The 19,068-nt window shown below is 41.4% G+C and overlaps 3 protein-coding genes and 1 long non-coding RNA gene across 11 annotated transcripts in view; 3 read left to right on the top strand and 1 right to left on the bottom strand.

Moving 5' to 3' along the window:
• Positions 1-6,834, top strand: part of abcc9 (ATP-binding cassette, sub-family C (CFTR/MRP), member 9) — a 44,871-nt gene extending 38,037 nt beyond the window's left edge. For 4 of the 8 annotated variants that reach the window (XM_037121923.1, XM_037121922.1, XM_037121924.1 and 1 more), the window contains 4 exons: positions 2,098-2,201; positions 2,313-2,446; positions 2,585-2,647; positions 3,353-3,490. In XM_037121923.1, the coding sequence (XP_036977818.1) occupies positions 2,098-2,201; positions 2,313-2,446; positions 2,585-2,647; positions 3,353-3,490 (439 nt within the window). Of the gene's footprint in view, positions 1-2,097; positions 2,202-2,312; positions 2,447-2,584; positions 2,648-2,967; positions 3,244-3,352 lie in introns of those variants that run through there. The other 4 variants (XM_037121926.1, XM_037121920.1, XR_005078951.1 and 1 more) reach the window with 3 other exon arrangements.
• A 1,231-nt stretch (positions 6,835-8,065) lies between these two features.
• Positions 8,066-13,549, top strand: kcnj8 (potassium inwardly rectifying channel subfamily J member 8). Its single transcript, XM_037121932.1, has 6 exons — positions 8,066-8,621; positions 10,211-10,359; positions 11,197-11,357; positions 11,446-11,585; positions 12,043-12,259; positions 12,403-13,549. The coding sequence occupies exons 1-6, from the start codon at positions 8,275-8,277 to the stop codon at positions 12,649-12,651; spliced, it is 1,263 nt and encodes a 420-aa protein (XP_036977827.1). The 5' UTR covers positions 8,066-8,274; the 3' UTR covers positions 12,652-13,549.
• LOC119032582 lies at positions 11,179-12,098 on the bottom strand. Its single transcript, XR_005078953.1, has 4 exons — positions 11,956-12,098; positions 11,725-11,798; positions 11,412-11,636; positions 11,179-11,315 (listed from the first exon to the last, which is right to left on the bottom strand). It is a non-coding gene; the product is annotated as an uncharacterized LOC119032582 (long non-coding RNA).
• Positions 13,550-14,282: 733 nt separating the features above from the next.
• Positions 14,283-17,734, top strand: echdc3 (enoyl CoA hydratase domain containing 3). Its single transcript, XM_037121933.1, has 6 exons — positions 14,283-14,509; positions 15,692-15,813; positions 15,898-15,995; positions 16,085-16,285; positions 16,403-16,581; positions 16,909-17,734. Exons 1-6 carry the CDS (start codon positions 14,373-14,375, stop codon positions 17,060-17,062), a joined length of 891 nt encoding a protein of 296 aa, XP_036977828.1. The 5' UTR covers positions 14,283-14,372; the 3' UTR covers positions 17,063-17,734.
• Positions 17,735-19,068: the final 1,334 nt, after the last annotated feature.

The following is a 19,068-nucleotide window of genomic DNA, read 5'->3' as shown; positions in this document are numbered from 1 at the left end:
TCCTGTGTTGACAACAACTCTGAGATCATAATAAACGTCGGAGGCTCGTTTGTTGCTTTGTCCGTTCTCCAAATCATCCGTCTGAAGCTGAAGGGAGGTTTCAGCATCGACAAGACGAAGCGAAGTCTGCAGAGTTAATGCTGACGATGTGCTTTTTCCACAATATCGGACTATTTTTAAACGTCACCGGCTTGGCGAGAGGACGGGCGAAAAGGGTTTTTTGGCAGCACAAATATCAGGTCAAAAGTTTACAGGATGGAATGTGAAGAGAATGTGGGCAGATTTCATCTCGAGGAGGAACAGTTTGAAAGAGTTCAACTTGCTGAGCTAGATATTCTCATTTATTCACACGGAGATCGCAGATTATCGCAGCAACTTATCGACACCAACGACAGTTACCCACGGTGTGATTTTTGGATAGCTGGCAAAAGAGGCGTGACAGATTTCTGCTCGGCGAGTAGAGAGCTCAGCTGCTGTACTACTTTAGCATGTTAGCTGCTAACTGCTGCTAGCTGCTTTTAAATCTCCCGGTGATGGATCACAGTTTTGATCCCATCCCTCTGTCGTTGCACCAGGTTGTCATTCAGTACCTTGTTGGTTTGGTTGTTTTTTTTCGTCTACATAATTAACAACAAGCTTTATCCACACGTGGCTCATCATCATCGGCTGTTGTGGAAGCAGAATGCGAGGTGTGTTTTTGACTTTACAAAACTTCCTGCTGTCAGTGGAAGTCAACAGAGCAGACAGATACGGGGAGAGAGAAACTAAAAGGAGAACATTTTGTAGTCAAATATCTTTTATACAATATGATGCGGCAACATCCGCACCTTGAACAGGCTGTGGAACGTGAGCTATCGGGTCAGAAAAATTAGATTAATAACAGAAGAGAGGAAGTGATCCACAAACTGTGCTCATCTTTGGAGAGTTTAGCCCGAAACAGCACATTTTTTCTAGCAAAATCGAACCTCAGAAGTGACATTTTTTTCTAATAAGTAACATCTAAACTGCTGCTGCAAGTGAATAAATGCGTAAGAGAGAAGTGAAGTCTGAGTGTTTCTTGTCCTGGAAGACATTTTGTCACGCGGCGACATGAAGTCCCAGCTGTGGGGTTCGTGGTCGGACGCACAGTGGGAACTCTGTCTTGGACCTAATCTGACTTTTGTCACAGACGTCACGAACTGACGAGGTCGCTGGACGGATGAAGGACCCGGCGCTGTTTTTCTGTCTCCTTCTCCTAATCCGTAACACACACACACACACACACACTCACAGCCTCTGTGTGTTTGTGTTACTAGAAGACACGGTGACTCAGTGTTTGTTATAAAAGACAAAGAGCTTGTGATATTTGTTTGGACAGATACGGCGCTCTAGATAAATGTGTGTGTGTGTGTGTGTGAGAGAGAAAGTGAGTGTGTGTCTTGGCGTTTTTTCACCGGCTCTTGTTTATGCGAGCGTAAGTCTCGGGGTGAACGGTCGACAGTAACTGTTTCACACTGTTATCTTAGATGTTGCTGTTATATTCTGACACTCTGCCACACACACAGGTCCAATAAAAAGAGCTCAGCAGCTTCGTCATGTCGTGATTATGTTGTGTTAGCAAACAACACAAAAACATTTCTGAGTTAAAGAGAATTAACTTTTTTTCTGAATTATCTCCCAATTTAGAATGTCAAGTTCTGCATCTTTTAAAGGGGAATTCTGGTGTTTTAATGGAAAAGTATCTGACTGTTCGTGGACCCAGAGCCTCCAAAACATGCAGATACTGGGCCCAAGTTTGAAAATCCCAGAATCTCCTTTTAATATCTTATTTCAGGAGATGTGACGGTAAATAAAAAGCTTCACCTGAAGCTGACTCACCTTTAATTCCCTCTGTAGGCTGCACAGTCCTGCATCCAGGATTAAACTGCTCTGTCAAAAGTATCTGCATTTAGATTCTTCTGTGGAAGTTGATGGAAACGATCGCCACGTGTGGTTTGTTCAGTCTTTGTAGGATTCAGCTGATCGTATTTATAAATTAAAGCTCTCTTACTTTACTTCTGTCACTTCACGATAACCAAAAGAAGCTCATAACTTCAGACGATGTTGCTCTTGCTGCAGGTTTAATCTCGATCCGGAGAGGACGTGCACCGACGACCGACTCTGGGAGGCGCTCGAGATCGCTCAGTTGAAGAACATGGTGAAAGCTCTGCCTGGAGGACTAGGTGCTCAGTTTCCCTCTAAAGTAAAATGAGTTTTAGTGCACCAAAAGTCAGTTATCAGAAGAATCAAATCATCATTTTTGGGTGAGTGAATGAGCGTATTTGTGCCTCCAGACGCGGTGGTGACAGAAGGTGGAGAGAACTTCAGCGTCGGTCAGCGGCAGCTCTTCTGTTTGGCTCGAGCGTTCGTGAGGAAGAGCAGCATCCTCATCATGGACGAAGCCACGGCGTCTATAGACATGGCCACGGTGTGTGTGTGTGATGATGTTTAAATTAATCAGAAAAAACATTTTGAAACTCCTCTTAAGTCTTTCTTTCTGTGGCAAACTCCTTTATTTTCTGTATAAATATCTTCTTCTCTAACATCTATTCTTTGTTCCTCGTAGGAGAACATCTTACAAAAAGTCGTGATGACGGCGTTTGCGGACAGAACCGTCGTTACGATCGCAGTAAGTTTCCTCAGTGTCGGTCCTGCAGCTCGCTGAGCCTCCAGGTGTGATGGATGCAGGTATGAGGCTCGTTATCTTTGAGCCTCATGTGCCTCCATCAGGTTTTATTTACCTTCAGGATGCTTCGAACATCCTCCTCCTTCACGTCTGACCTTTTCACACTAACTGTTTCCATGCTGCTGCTTCTTCTCTCTCTGTGATGATGTCTCGTCCTCTCATCTTCTTCTCTCACATCTTTGTCTACCTTCTTTCGCCTTTTCTGTGCTCTCTCTCCCTTCTTTTCCCCTCGGTGTTTTCTATCCTCTCCGTCCCTCCACCAGCACCGAGTGTCCTCTATCTTGGAGGCCGAGCAGGTGTTGGTCTTCTCCTCGGGGATCCTGGTGGAAAGTGACTCGGGTCCCAACCTTCTGTCACAGGAGGAGAGCCTCTTCAGTGTGCTAGTGAGGACTCACAAGTAGACCCGGACCAGCACAGACCACTTTTGGATCTTCTCTTTTCTCCTCCTTCCATTTTTTTCCCACCTGTTTCTGTTGTGTTTCCTTCTCCTCCTGGCTGATTCTGGGTCTGCTGAAGCCTTTACTGCCACTGACCGCCTGGTTGGTATCAAACCAAACTACTGCATGCCTCTTTTTGGAGATTTCTGTGGCCATAATTTCTTCTAGATTTTGTCCACAAAATCTAATCGGCGTTGTTGTTTGCTTGCAGCATCGCGTCCACACCATCCTAACAGCCGATCTGGTCATCGTGATGAAGCGAGGGAACATTTTGGAGTACGACAAACCTGAGACTCTTCTGGAGCAGGAGGACGGGATGTTTGCCTCGTTCGTCAAGGCCGACATGTAGACACGAGAAGTCGGTCGCCGGCAGCTGACAGACTGATCAGCTTGTTGGTCTTCTTCTATTTTCACGCAGAAATCTTTTATCTTAACGAGGCCGACGGACCTCCGTGACACTACGACACTCCAGCGAAGCCGATGATACGCCCGCGTTTCTTTAACGAGGAGCTTCTGGAAACACCATCGATGACGTCAGTTGATTTTGAGCTTTTAAAAAGTGTACTTGAAACATTCAGTCTGCCAATTATTATTACTGCCTTTATTTAATGACATGTAGAAACACAACTTCTGAATTATAGTCCATCTTTAGTTTATACTATATCCCAAAGGACGCTTTTGAGAGAAGTTTTTGGATTACCGACCTTTAAAGAACCAGGATTAAGAGTAGAAAGATAATAAATATGTTGAGCAGATTTATTTAAGGTTTATAAGAACAATAAGGCTTCATTCTGTATTTTTTTCTTCTTGTCAACACATCGAATCCATTCTGAAGACACACAATCTTTACAAAGACTCACAAAAAGTTGTTTTCTTTAAGCAACAAGTCGCTGTAGTTTTTATCAAACGTTACTCAAACTGCAGCTTCTTGTCTCGGTCTCACACCACCGTCGGTTTCATCTTTATCTGTCTGTGACAAAAAGAGTAGCAAGACGACCATAGAAACACTGCAATATTCCCACATTTCTACCTTCTGTCATTTAGTGGCGTCTTTGCTGTTGAAAGTACGCCAGAGAAGCAGAGAAGGTTTCCCGTCATAACTTCACCTTCTTCCAAAGTTCACAGAGGAAGGAGAAAGTCCAGCAACACTCGCACAAATCTGTCGTTCCGGTGTGTTTCGACTTGAAGCTCGATGGCCGTGATGGAGGCTACAAGTCGAAACGTGTTCCATCAGGGTTGTGATGAGGGTTCGAGTTCAGGCCGTCAGCCCTCGTTCGATAACGAATAAACAACCTGTTGATTCGGACCGATCATGTGGTGAGTGAGTCAAACCAGACTTCAGATTTAAGTTCTGCTCTTTGGCCGAGACTGTAAACATCGTTAAACCATATCGTTTTATAATCAATCGCAGGTCTGCTCAGAGTTTTTACTGGATAGTTCGAGATCGAGCTGAACTCCAGAAGTCTTTAATTATCTTGTTGATATCTGTGACATTTATTTTATGCACCACACGTATCAGTTTTATTACCCTGCAGCACTTCTATTATGCAACGATAAGAAAGGGAGAAACTTGTATTTAATAGATTCGTTTTTTTTTTTTTAAAAGATTGAATGTTGGCTTTGGCCAGTGTGTGTCTGTGTGACTGTAACTGACTTTAAATCCTTAATATTTTAGACCCTGTAATTTTTTATGTAAAGCCATAGAAGTTAAACTGATAGAACGATCTGAAGCTGAGGCTGCGTTTGTGTCCGACGCCGAAGAAGAAACCAAACGATGTGTTTCAGCTCCGACTTGAGATCAGCGTCACAGGATTTGGCGACTGCTTTGTGACTTGTTACTCTGAAATTTTCCAGCAGGACGTCGACCTGCACGTCTTTTACAAGTTTTTGAAAGCTGTGTGACGTCAACGTGGCGAAGATTTCCTCGGGACAAGATCAGCAGACATTTACCAGAAATATACCAGAAACAAGTCCAGAGCACGTTCATCCCAATACTACTTCTTTTTTTAAAAAACATTGAAAACTCTACTGCTTATTGAATATGAAAAGGATTTATCGCATCTGATGCTTTTCAAATCGGGAAGTAAAGAAAACAATTATCTTAAAAATCGAATGCTGGATAGTTTATTTTCTGGTCTGCTTCCACCGTGAGTCTGTTCTATCAGTTTTATTTCTGCGCCGACACTAGTACAAACACTGTAGGGTGTCCTGGCTCAGGCTGAAGCCGGTGAACCCGCTGTCTGTCTGCAGTCATGCTTTGCTGAACTTAATAATCCTCGGGGGGGACAATAGACGCCCGGCGTGAGCTCCGAATAACTCCAGAGATGTTTTGGGATCTCTGCGACCTGAGATATGTTGTAAAAGTTTAGTTTCTTTAACGTTTCTTTTGGTTAATTGTTTAATCTTCTGTTGTGACTCAGCTGTGTGGATGCTCTGGTTAGGTGTTACGCACCAAAACAACGTGGTTATGGTTAGTTAGAGTGTGTTTTCAGCTTGTTCTGCTGCCCCCAAGTGTAATTAAGCTTTAATACGTCATCACTGATGTTAGCAACAGATGCTAACACTCAGTGATCGCATAACTCTCTACAAAAGACATTTTATGATACGATATTTGTCATGGAAAGACGATTTAAATCCATTTTTAATATAAAGTCATAAAATCTATGCAAACAGCTATCATCCAGTTGTTGATTAGCTTAGCTTAGCTTAGCTTAGCTTAGCACAAATACTGGAAACAGCTAGCCAGGCTCTGTCCAGGAGGTAACAACCTACCAGCGTCTGTACAGCTCTAGAGATAATTCATGTAAAAACATTTTATTCCCGGTGGATGTTTTTACAAACAGTCGGCGAGTCTCGAGCTGAACCGGTTCTGTCAGCTGTGAAGACAGTTTACAGCCCCTCAAACTGCAAATCAACAACAGATTTATTCACATGTCAACAAACCTTTGTATCATACTCGTCCATCACAGTTAGATTTTTAAATGACTTTTTACTGTACAGAATTAACGCCAAATAGATTTTTTTGAATATTGTACTGGCAGATGTTTCATCTCAAGAAGTTTCAACACACACTGTTTTTTTTTTTTTTCTTCACAACTCGCTCTGTGATTTATCAGACGTCTGTAGACGCACCTGGAGATGCACCTGCAGTAAATATATTCTTCTTCTCAACATTTAAACTACGATCTTCATCCTCCCTCCGTCTGTCTTTCACTTCTTCACTCCTCCTCGTGTTCGTCTTTGATTCTGACTCAGCTGCCTTTTTTGTCCCGGCCTCCAGAAACGCCTCGTAAATCTTTTGGTGTTTAGTTGACGTGTGCAAGTGTGCGTGAGTGTGTGTGTGTGAGTGTGTGTGTGTGTGTGTGTGTGTGTGTGTGTGTCTGGACACTGCTGCCTTGTGATTTAATTCCTCTGAACACCAAACCATCTTTGTCTTAGAGACAGAAGATAAGAACGTATGGAAGAAATGATCATTGTGGCTTGAATTAAAAAATAAATAAATAAAAGTTAACACAATCTTGGCCGCTCTCAGCTTCCGTAGCTCAGGACACAGTAAAAGATGGATTCAGCTGATTTGACGGGATTTTTCAGCTTCATGTTTTCATCTTAAAGTTTTCGCTGACTGTGTTTTAACTTGTTTCCCAGTCGTCAGTTTCTGGGGAAACAAACAAACAAACAAACAAACAAACAAACGTAAAGAGGCGTTCATATTTCTACCTGCTGTATCTTTTTGCATGTTCAGCCACTCGGAGTGAAACTCTTCATCTATGCAGACAGTTTTTATTTGTTAAAGAATGAAACCAGACTCCATTTTTACAAAGAGAGACTTTTCGTGACTTTTTTTGTACATTCTGTATATCCAAGAATTTGTAAAACATATATAGAAAAAAAAGTATTATTATGTGTGTGCCTCATGTTTTTTACACTTGGACTGATAATAAAAATGGATTTGAGTGAAAAAACAAGTGAATCTTTTCTTCGTCTCAACACTTGATGGACAATATGTTGCTAAATGGCGCCCCCTGGTGGCCAAGTCCCATATTTCTATAGATTCCTCTTAAAAATACTTAAATAAAATACATTAAAACATTATAATGACATGTGACGCTAACAGGGATTTTGTAAAACATTTATATAAAGCTAACTTTTGAGACTATTTAATGAACATTACATGTTTTTAATGATGTGGTTTATTTAGTTTTCTGACACAAAAAAGGTGGAATTTTATTTTAAAGTTCTTTTCTTTGTTTAATCTGATTATTTCAGTTATTGAGATGCTTAACAAACATTCCAGCAAAGTTTTGTTTGACTTGTATGTTAAATTTATCAACAAGTGACATTTTATTCCATATTTACAAGTGTACAAAATGCTTATTTGTTTGTTTAAATCCATTATTAGTGGACTAGAAAAACATTTGTCTTATTTTGTCTATTTTATATATTATTAATGCTCTTTTCTGCCTTAACTGCACAGTTTGTATTTAAAAATGTTCTGAAAACGCTATAATAGACTTAAAATTAAACTTTTAATATTTCCTGTTGGGCTTGAATGTGGCTGCAAACTATGAAAAGCTGAAATATAAACCTAATGAATTAATCTATATTTTATCGGCCATAAACAGCTGCTGTAGGTTCATTTTGTTCTGCTTGGGGACCCTTAATCTATCTGAAAAATTAACTTTTATGCGAAAATGCGCGTAAAATTAGTCAATTGAAGTGCAAATAAAGTGCATTTGATGACTTTACTTTCATAATTAAGGGGTTTAGGAGAATATGTAAATGTGCACTGGCTGAGAAAAGTGTTTTTAATAGAAGTTTTCGATTCGGTTGATTTGATTAGAAACGTGTTTTCCGACGGTCCCTGCTCTGTCCGTGAAGGCAGCAGCAGCGTCCTGGTCTGAGCCGGTCTGGACTCTGGAAGCTGGACTACGTCAACAGGAGAGAGGAGACCGTCCCAGTCCTCAGAGGAGCTGAGCAGAGGCGGCGCGCTCCCAAACATCCCCAAACAGAAGGAGACGAGCCTGTGCGTCTTCGCTTCCTGCAGGTGGACATGTTGGATCCGTGCGTAATTACGCACTGAAGACGGATTACAGCAGTTGATTTTTATCGACCTTTTTGGAGGAGAAGCAGAAGATGTTGGCGAGGAAAAGCATCATCCCGGAGGAGTTCGGGCTGCCGGGGCTCGCCTCCCGCATGCCCCGCAAGCCGGTGTTCAGGGACCGAGTGAACAAGGCGCGCTTCATCGCCAAAAACGGCTCGTGCAACCTGGCGCACAAGAACATCCGCGAGCAGGGCCGCTTCCTGCAGGACGTGTTCACCACGCTGGTCGACCTGAAATGGCGCTTCACGCTGGTCATCTTCACCACCACGTTTGTCAGCAGCTGGCTGCTGTTCGCCATGAGCTGGTGGCTGGTGGCGTTTGCGCACGGAGACCTGGACCCGGAGCGGCAGAACGGGACCCACTGCGTCACCGACGTCAAGTAAGAAAGACTCAGACAACTTTAATCTTCATGAAAGGTAGAATTTAGATTGCGAACGTGTGTTTGATGAGACTTTCAACTTGTTTATTTTGCGACAAAAACATTTCCATCCATCCTAAACTCCCACCCTCCTCCTCCTCCTCCTCTTCTTCTTCTCTTCCTCCATTTTTAAACTCCAAAGAGGAAGAGGAGGAGAAGGGGAGACAGATATTAATTATGACAGGAAGTCGGGGAGCTTTTGCTCGCATAACTTCAGGGGGAATCAAGAAAAGTTCGGAGGAGGAGAAGGAGGAGGAGGGAGAGTTGGCACCTCCTTCCTTCCTTCAGTCCTCCTTCCTTCATCTCTCCTCTTTATTTACTCAGAGGCTGTGCGAGAACAACTGTAAAGTACTTGTAGTTGTTTTCATTTTGTGCTTCTTTTTACTTTGACTTCACTACATTTACTAAACTGTTAGAGTTCAGATTAAAGGATGAGTTCAACCCAAAAAAAAAAAAAAATGTAATTCCAGTCATCATCTCCTCACTTCCATGCTGATGGAGAGTCAAGTGACTCCAGACTTGTTTAAAAAAACACCCACAGAAATGTCTCCATCCCACATTAGTTTGAAAAGACGTAGAAAAGTGAAGATTTCTGCTCATAAAGGAGCATAAATAACATATTTTCAAATCAATTTGGGACCTTGAGGTTCTTCCAGAGACACCAGACGAGCAATATCTGCCTGTGATTTGAGGCCGGAGAGGAAACTGGACCGGTAATACCAGATTACACCACCAGATGTCGCACGAGCGTAACCATGACTGAGTGTAGCAGCTCTACAGTCCATCAGGACAACTGTGACTCACCCTGTTTTCATTTTTCTCAACTTAACTTTACAAAATAAGACTTCAGTGTGGTGAAACTGGACGACAGAGGCAACATTTCTAAACGTCCACATAGTCGATGAGTTTTCTGTTAGTATTTCCACAATAAAAGCCTCGTTAAAAAAGGTTCAAATCCCATTCTCCTGCTAACCAGCCGCATGCTGTGTGTTCTCTGCACCTGATAATTGGTCCGTTTGGAACCACTGGGCATAAAAACATATAAATGTATATAAAGTGGCTCAACTTCCTGCAGCTGCAACAGTAAACTGCTGCTCTGACACTGATGCATCATGTAAATAATTCTTCAGTCACAGGGGACAAATTTCAGCTTGTGATGCTTTTATTTTTTACTCAAGTCAAGGATCTGATTAATCCTTCCACTCATGTCCATTCATATCCTTGACTATCATACGTAATGAGTGGAGATATGAAGAAATGGATGATATCTTTTAATACGTCTTAAGCAACGTCCAACAGCTGCAGCTGCTGCTTTGTGAATGTTTCGTCTTCTCATAACCGACCAGATAAAAACAAAATGTTGCCTTAAAAGGGAGCGAGCGTCCTGGAGAGAGAGGGTCAGAGTGATTTAAGATGGATTCACTAAACATCAGAAATGTTTAAAGCTGCTTTTCCCACCAAGTCTGCCAGAATCTCAGAGTTGGCCCTGAAAACAGAATGAAACCGAAACCACTTTCAAACAGAAACTTTCTCTGATTGTTTCTCCGCAGGTCGTTCACGTCGGCCTTCCTGTTCTCCATCGAGGTTCAGGTGACCATCGGCTTCGGAGGGCGGATGATAACGGAGCAGTGTCCGACGGCCATCACCCTCCTCATCATGCAGAACATCGTGGGACTCATCGTCAACGCCGTCATGCTGGGTGAGACTCAAGACGACGTTCACAGGGTGACGAAGGTCCGACTGAAGCTGCTCCTCCAGTAAAAATACAAAAGTTTCAAGATGTACTTGAGAGCCTCGGACCGGTTCTCCATCTTGCACGCCGTCCCAAACTCTTTTTCTCTTGATCGTTTATTTAGTTTTTTCTGAATCATGATCTAGTTAAAAACAGAAAAATTAAAAGATCACAAACAACTTTCTTTATTCATCAGAAACATTTGTCTTTTCATGATCTGTTGTTTCCCTCATCGACCGATTAAAGTCCTGAGCGTTGGGTTTGATGTCTTACATTGTGTCATCGTCCCTGAAACGTTCAGCCTCACAATATGGATTACTTTTCAGCTGACACGATAATCAATAATTACCTGACTCTCGTGGCTGATACTGATAAAATAACCGATAATACATTTTTATGTTTTTTCATGCACAGCTGAGTGTAAGAAAGACTCAGATGCCGTGAGCAGAGATGGTTTATTCAATATTCCAGTTGTGATCAGACTTTTTCCCCCCATGTTGTTTTCTTCTTCAGAGGAAAGTTTCCTCCTCATTTCCTCTCTCCTCCCCTGGATTCCCTGCATCCTCTGAGCCGATGTAATTAAAATAAAAATTGATGCTGTTTAAGGGAACGTACCATTTCATGTGCAGTTCTGTCAGACGTAGATCGCAAGTTTTGAGTGAGTGTTGTCTGGAACTAGTAACTAAAGCTCACAGATGAACTAAAAAGTAGATTGTTTCCTCTGAAAGAAGTCGGAAGAAACAAGCAAGTTACATTCCACAAAATCCCAGATTTGTGACCAGATTTGTCTCGTCCCGTCCTCAGGTTGTATCTTCATGAAGACGGCTCAGTCGAACCGTCGAGCGGAGACGCTGATCTTCAGCCGTCACGCCGTGATCGCCGTCAGAAACAACCGACTGTGTTTTATGATTCGCATCGGAGATCTGAGGAAGAGTATGATCATAGGAGCCACCGTCAGGTTGCAGGTGAGTGTCTGTTTATTAACCTCTGAGCTGAAGTCAGAAAAAGATCAAAATGACTTCATGATTAATCAGGGCAGCAATCCGCCTGCAGGTGGTGAGGAAGACGACCACACCGGAGGGCGAGGTGATCCCCATCCATCAGATCGACGTCCAGACGGAGAGCGCCGTGGCGAGCAACAGCCTGTTCCTGCTCGCCCCGCTCATCATCTGCCACATCATCGACAAGAACAGGTAGAGAGACGAAGGACGGGACGCCACATTACATCACGTTTCTCTCGGAGTCTGAAAAGTGTTCAAATGACCCTTCAATCTCCTCTGAACACTGGATTACATGTGACTCACTACCTCCATCTGCTGGACAAACACAAACCTCTCAAACTTGACTCAGTTTGTGCCTCCTTGACTCCTTTCCTCGCTTCCTCTCCTCATGTCTAAGACTCTCTCCTATTAGATGCAAGAAGGTGAGACGAGGTAGAGACGAGGAGATTTAGCAAAATGAGAAATCCATGCTTCGTTTTTTTTAAAGCAACACCAATTAAATCTGACGGCGGCACGGCTGTGTTTTATGATCTCTTAACACATGACAACTTATATTATTTACCTTTAATTTAATTCACAATGTGGCAGAAGTTAGATGAGAGAAGTGATTTGTAAATGCCTCCCATGACCGAGCTGTTTGTGCCGTCAGCCCGCTGTACGACCTGTCGGCGATGGAGCTGCAGTGCAGCGACCTGGAGGTGATCGTCATCCTGGAGGGCGTCGTGGAGACGACGGGGATCACCACACAGGCCCGCACCTCCTACGTCTCCGAGGAGATCCAGTGGGGTCACCGCTTCGTTCCCATAGTAACAGAGGAGGAGGGCGTGTACTCCGTGGATTACTCCAAGTTCGGTAACACAGTCAAGGTACCGGCCCGACTCACTGATCACTCAGGATACCACTCATGCTTTTATTTTGTTAAATATTATATGTATATTGTTATTCACCAACATGTTCGGAACAGAAAGAATCACTTACATCTCTAAATGTTCTGTCGTCGGTCCTGAAGGTGGCGACGCCGCGCTGCAGCGCCAGAGAACTGGACGAGAAGCCGTCCATCTTAATCCAGACTCTCCAGAAGAGCGAGCTGTCGCACCAGAACTCGCTGAGGAAGCGGAACTCCATGCGACGCAACAACTCCATGCGCAAAGGCGGAAGCAGCGGGAACCTGCGCAGGAACAACTCGGCGCTCGCCATGCCCAAAGTCCAGTTCTTCACCCCGACCGATGGAGGCCAGAGCCTGAATGCCGTCACCTGACATGAGGCCTGCCTCCTGCTGGCTGGCCTGCTCCTCCTGGTGGGAAGGAGGATTGTGGGTGTTGGCGTTTCTCCTGCTCTGATGGGACTCGTGCTTTTTCTGTTTCCTGCCTTATCTCAGCTCGTCTCCCAACACTTTTACTGTTAATGTTACTCCGTGTTTACACTCATGGAGCAATGTAGATAATATTTTAATTAGCTGTTCAAATTGTTGACATCATCACTCGTTTAGAAAACATCTGTCAGCGCTACAAGACCGTATTCACACGGCGGCCATCTTACGTTAAATTGGATTAATGTTATGTTGCTGTTTTCCAGGATATACGTGATGACTAAACACTGATGGAAAGTGAAAATCCAATGGGACATTAAGCTGTAACACAACATATTCAACAACCTTCTGCTAGAAAGGTTGTATTGGTGTGAAATTGGTGTGTGGTTGTGGCTCAAGAATCGTTACAAGTCCTGAAAATGAAAGGTCTTTACATCTTTTTGTTCCATAGTTATAATCGCCCATTTAAATATGTAACACTGTCAAATTATTCTGTTAGCTACGAAGTTGTTTAATGCTAGCATTAGCTGTTGTTTAGCTAACGGGTTACCAGGCATGTTGCTTTTTCTGAAATTTTCCCTCTGGATTTTCACAATCTAACGTCTTTTCAGTTCAATCAGGATTCACTGAAATTATAAAATTTGTCAGATTGCGTGCGATTATGCGACGGAACAGAAGCACGACATTTTAGCTTCTCGTCGAGTGTGATGTCAGAGGAAAATGGCCGCGGCGTGAACACGGTCTCTAGAGCCACAAACCAAAAGAAAAATATTTCTTGATTTTTTTTTCTTTTTTTCAGTTGTTCAGTGTTTTTCTGTTCATTATCATTAAAAGCAGTAGTTACAAACATTGAGTCTTTATTTAAAGTCACAGTTTAACTACCAGTAGTGGTAACTAGTGGCAACCAATCACTGTACTGTACGTGTGTGTGTGTTTCACTTTATTGTGTCGTTTGTGTCGTGTGAGAATAAATACACTCACTTCGTCTGAATGTGGTGTCTGTACATGATCTTCTCAAATGATCCAAGTGAGGAAGTTTATTCATTTAGTAGATAATACAAACAAAATGTGAACAATTTTGCAGATTTATACCAAATTATAATGCTGCTATAATGTTTACTGTAAAATATGAACCACAAAAAGGGGAAAAAACACCTCAAGAATATTTTCACGGTTTATTTGCAACTTTATTTAGTTTATTTAATTTGTAGAGTTTAATTTTAAATACTATTTTATTATATTATTTGGGGAAAAATGATAATAATTTAAATGTATCCACTTTCTGCAGATGGGTTATTTAATGTTTGCAACTTGTTTTTCTCTTCAGAATTAATTACTGTAAAAATATTTTTTAAAATCTGGTTAAAAATAAATCTTAAAGGTTTAAAACATATTTTTAGGGGAAAAAAAATGCTAAAAATAAATGTTGATCGGAAATAAATAGAAAATCTGATTCGGGCCTTTTATAACAAATATTTTTAATAAACAATAGAATATTTTATGTTTAAGTATACAAGCGTATTTTAATTTGTACATTTAATTATTTTTACAAACTCATTTCTAAACGTCTGGCTCTTTTGCGTTTTGATTGGCTCTTGGTCTGTCCTACGCGGGGATGACGTCGCCGTACCCGGAAGTGTGAGCGGGAAGGTGAAGCTAGGAGGAGAAACATGGCCCGTAGTTTTCTGTGCAGAGCTGTCGGAGTGTTTCAGCTCAGCAGGACATCAACTCAGCTGACAGGGAGTCGGTTTTACTCTCAGACTGAAGCGGAGCCGCTGACACTGAGACAGCAAAACAACGGAATCAGGTGCAGTAGACAAAAATGTTCGTGAGTCCTGGAACTGTACAGCTCAGGTGCTCCCAGGTGGAAACTGTGCATTTATGGAGAGATTACAGACTTTAACAACAACGTCACGTTACAGTGGTACATATTGTACTTTATTGTACAGATCAAGGTCTTGTGGTAAATTCGGCATGCGTGTTATTCATGTGTCAAATATATTTAAGTGATAAAATGTCAAAGTTTGGATCGTATTGAGACCTACGTCAGGGTACAGTTAAGTAAACAAGTCTCTCTAAAAGACAGCATGAGAGGCTACGGAGTCCGGGAAGTGACATTAAAAAGCAAAAACAATTTGATAATCTGTTCTTTTACACATAGGTAATGCAATAATGGGAGGCAATAAGCATTTTCACTATTAAATATTAACTTGCTTTTAAATAAATTTACTCTATACACTTCCACTCAAGTAAATGCCATGTGTTATTTTCTAATATTCACCTTTTAGGCCATAGAAGTTGCAGATCAACTTAATTATAGCAAATAATTATAATAAGTTATCTGGATCAAATTACCAAACACAATGCAAAACAAGTTAGAAGTTTATAAGACAAAAAATCAAAAGCAATCCACTAGCACGATTTGCTCATACCTCTATAATTGATTTATTTGGCTGATAATAGTCACTAAATAAGTATTTTTCTTTTAATAATTACATAACTTTTACTTCAATCACTGAGCATATGAGATTTTTTGGTTAATGCAAAATCTTTATATGCTAACTATGTTATCTGCTAAGAATAAGTACATTGAGGTAGGTGAGTAAAAAGTAAAGTATCAGCTTTAAATTGCTACAATTTTAAATGGAGTTTGGTTTAAATGAATCAAGGAAATGGAACATGACCTCTGGTAAAACAGGTTGTACTAGTCAGATTGAAGTTTTGCTAAATCTTCTAACTGTGTACTACAGTGTGTGTAGTATTCATACATTTAAAGTGACTGTACTGCAGATTATTCTTATTCTTTTAATCTCCTGCATTTGTTGTGACAGCGATTCTGTAATGTCTATGAAATCATGCAAAACAAAGTTTGATCTGGCTTTGGTTTTGGCTGCATAGAAGAGGATAAACCACTGATAGTGTGAAAGTGAAACCGAAGGTCAGATGGACAAAACACAATCTTTAAGTGTTCATTTTTTTTTTCTTCCAGGAGTATAATTTTAAACAACCCCAAGAAGAGGAATGCTCTGTCTCTGTCCATGCTGGAGTCCCTCAGAGAAAATATCCTCACTGATGTCGACAGTGATGATCTCAGAGTTATTATCATATCAGGTAGTTATTCATTCTGAGTGTATGTGATTTAGAGTAAACATGCCAGTATAACCTTGTAATATTTATATGTTGTGTGTGTGTCAGCCAAAGGTCCAGTGTTTTCCTCCGGACACGACCTGAAGGAGCTGACGTCGACTCAGGGCAGAGAGTATCACACAAAGGTGTTTCACACCTGTGCAGAGGTGAGTTTCTATCATTGTCCCCTCTATTTCTCTTTACAAATCAAAGGAGCTTTATTCTTACAAATAACTCACCTTCTGGTGTATTTCAGGTGATGACTCTGATACAAGACATACCTGTGCCGGTCATCGCCATGGTGAATGGTGTTGCCACAGCGGCCGGCTGCCAGCTCGTTGCCAGCTGCGACATCGCCGTGGTCACGGAGAAGTCCACCTTCGCCACTCCAGGTGTCAGCGTGGGTCTGTTCTGCTCGACGCCGGCAGTGGCCATCGGCCGAGCCGTGCCGAGGAAGGTAAGAGCTGAACACACTCGTCTACTTCAGGTGTATTTTTAACTGATGTTCAATTTATTTATGATTTCAAGCCAGTTTCAAGCCTTAACTGATACTCTGCCTCTGGCTTTTTACCAGGTTGCCATGGAGATGCTGTTCACAGGAACTCCCATCTCCTCCCATGATGCTTTGCTGCACGGTCTGGTCAGTAAGGTGGTGCCAGAAGAGCAACTGGAGGAGGAGACATTAGCCATCGCCCAGCGTGTGTGTCAGGCCAGCCGACCTGTCGTAGCCCTCGGCAAGGCCACTTTTCAGAGGTAACGACAGAACAATTTCACCTTTTTCTTGTTGTTGTCAGTGTCTTGTAAAGTCCAGAGATGCTTGAAGGTTCAAAAAAAGGTGACAAATTGTATCCAAGTGCGACATAAATGCATCTTTCATTAGCTGGAATTACTGAAGAATGTTTTTGGGTAAATATTGTAGGTGGTACCACTGATTAACAAAAGAATTTCACTGATGGATAAAACTAAACAACTTTCATGATAGTTAGGGTTCCTTGAGTGAAAACTTTTAAAACATTGTGATGAACATGTACATATTTCCCTTCACATGTTGTATTTTTCTCTCCTTTGTGTCCTCCAAAGACAAATGGCTCAAGGTCGAGATGCAGCCTATGCCACCGCCTCCAAGGTAATGGTTGACAACTTGGCTCTGAGAGACGGACAGGAGGGGATCCGGGCCTTCATAGAGAAACGCAAACCAGTGTGGAGCAATAAAGCAGAAAAAGCTCATGACTGATTGACTGCTGGAGACTCGCATGGTTTTCAGTCATTGGTGTGGAATAATTAGCTCCAGTCCCAAGCTAATGTATGAGCTGTTCTGCAAGTAAATGGTTGATTTGTACAAGTGGACAATTGTTGATTCTGTCTTCCTTGAGGATTTCTTCAATTTTGCTAAACAATTTTTGTGCCTTGAAAGCTTCAACGTGGAAATAAGGAAGTTACCACCCAGAGGACTCAAGATGTTTAATGACATAACAGAGTCATAAAGCTAATGGAGAATAAGTGCTGCTCACTGTATTTGTATAATGTTAAATGATGTTTAATAATGTTAATATGGTTGGAATCAGTAGGACGTTGGGAAGTAAAAGTCTACATTGCTTGTTGCACACTTTGTTGGTGAGTGAAAGTTTAACGAACATGAAAATGTCCTGGATAAATCATCACCAATGATACCAGAAAACATGAAAACATCTGGTTCTTTAAAGGTACCAGTTAATTCATTCCCAATTTGTCAAAAACTGATGCTTTGGGACTTGGCTGCCATCTCAAAGAGTCAGTTTTTAACAAGATGGGAAACCTAGATGACTGGGGAATGAGAGTCAAAAATCCACTTTTTCTCACAAAAAGCACCTTGAATGAAATGTCAAAGATACAAGTTTGTGTGATAAATGTAAAAAAAAGATGTTAACAATTGTATTTATTTCAGATATTTTTACCCTGTTTTGCGTCAATCAATCATTTCAAATTTATTGTAGGTAACCTATTACATGTTTGTTTTTTTTCCCTTACTTTCAGTGTTTGATTGTTAAAGATCTTGAAAGTGATCATGGTCAAAGTCCACACCAACAGAAGCTCCTGGCTTCCACAGAAAACACTGCTCCTGAAACGCCTCGTCTGTAGCCCCGCCTTTAATTTACCAAAGTACAAGAAATGGAAATTTAATTCAAATAGAGTATTTTACTGTGAGGTTCATTAATCTGTGTAATGTTTTGTTGTTTGAAATGTGCGTACCGTAATTAACATGGCATTTAATATTTTTTTGTTTTTAATGTTTGGAGGAGATACGTCATATCCGGCCGCCATCTTGGTTTAGCGGTAAACAAGCCAAAAGTGATTTTCGGTCGGAAAGATACATTTTATAAAACACAGACAGGAAAGTGAGATAGGATTAAAGAAATGCTCCCAAACAACGGTAAGTGTAGTTTTTAATCTCCTCTGGGATTATTAAAATTGTAAGTTAATCATATTAAAGAAAAAAATAAGTAGGTAGCGCGCGGACGACCGTTTGTCATGTTCATGTCAGCTAGCTAACTTAGCCGTTAGCCCAAACGCTCCACGGAAGTGTTCCGTCGTTTCGCCGGTTTTCTATCCGGCTTACTGCCGACAGGTGACCCAAGACACGCACCTGCTGCTTGTGTTTACATGTGTACAGTCCTGTAACAGTTTTACTGGATCTTTATTGTTGTAATGCAGCATTTTGGATACTGGCTGCTTCCATAATCCAACAATTTACAGGAGTTTTGGCAGATATCAGTGTGCTGTCAGTGGTGGCTTGCTGTCTTCTCCTGCCCGCTGGTGGATGTAGTTTGGTTTGTTTTGGTCAGTAAGTTGGCTTCAAAATGCTCCTGGCTGCATCTTTGGCTTTTATTTACGTGCTCATTAATTTTTATGTTGTTTAGTTAGTTTTGTCATGCAGCAGAGAAGCTCATGTTGTGATAGTGAATGTCCACAGTCTGCCCAGGTTAAAGAAAACTCTTAATATTAGTATATTTTTATCCATTTTAAATAAAAGGTTTTTTTTTTCAGTATCTTCTTTGTCATATGACCCATTTATTCAAAATGTATACCAAATTATATTATTACAAATTCAGGACATACCTCTTTTACATTGAATTTTAGTGCTTCTCATATTTTATATTGATATTTTGTATTAAAACATTAGCATTTATTTCAATGTCCTCCATGTCAGGTAACCCCGTTGTTCAAAATGTATACTAAATTGTATTATTATACTTTACAATT

Source organism: Acanthopagrus latus, chromosome 14 (genome assembly GCF_904848185.1).
Source record: "Acanthopagrus latus isolate v.2019 chromosome 14, fAcaLat1.1, whole genome shotgun sequence".
Lineage (NCBI taxonomy): Eukaryota > Metazoa > Chordata > Actinopteri > Spariformes > Sparidae > Acanthopagrus > Acanthopagrus latus.
This window is presented reverse-complemented; position numbering and strand designations above follow the sequence as displayed.

Bases quoted from the DNA above. Each gene is read 5' to 3' on its own strand.
- kcnj8 (XM_037121932.1), top strand. From the start codon at position 8,275: ATGTTGGCGAGGAAAAGCATCATCCCGGAGGAGTTCGGGCTGCCGGGG. The intron at 10,360-11,196 runs GTGAGACTCAAG...TCCCGTCCTCAG, and splicing joins CGTCAACGCCGTCATGCTGG to GTTGTATCTTCATGAAGACG. The intron at 12,260-12,402 runs GTACCGGCCCGA...TCGGTCCTGAAG, and splicing joins AGTTCGGTAACACAGTCAAG to GTGGCGACGCCGCGCTGCAG.
- echdc3 (XM_037121933.1), top strand. From the start codon at position 14,373: ATGGCCCGTAGTTTTCTGTGCAGAGCTGTCGGAGTGTTTCAGCTCAGC. The intron at 14,510-15,691 runs GTGCAGTAGACA...TTTTTCTTCCAG, and splicing joins CAGCAAAACAACGGAATCAG to GAGTATAATTTTAAACAACC. The intron at 15,814-15,897 runs GTAGTTATTCAT...TGTGTGTGTCAG, and splicing joins CAGAGTTATTATCATATCAG to CCAAAGGTCCAGTGTTTTCC.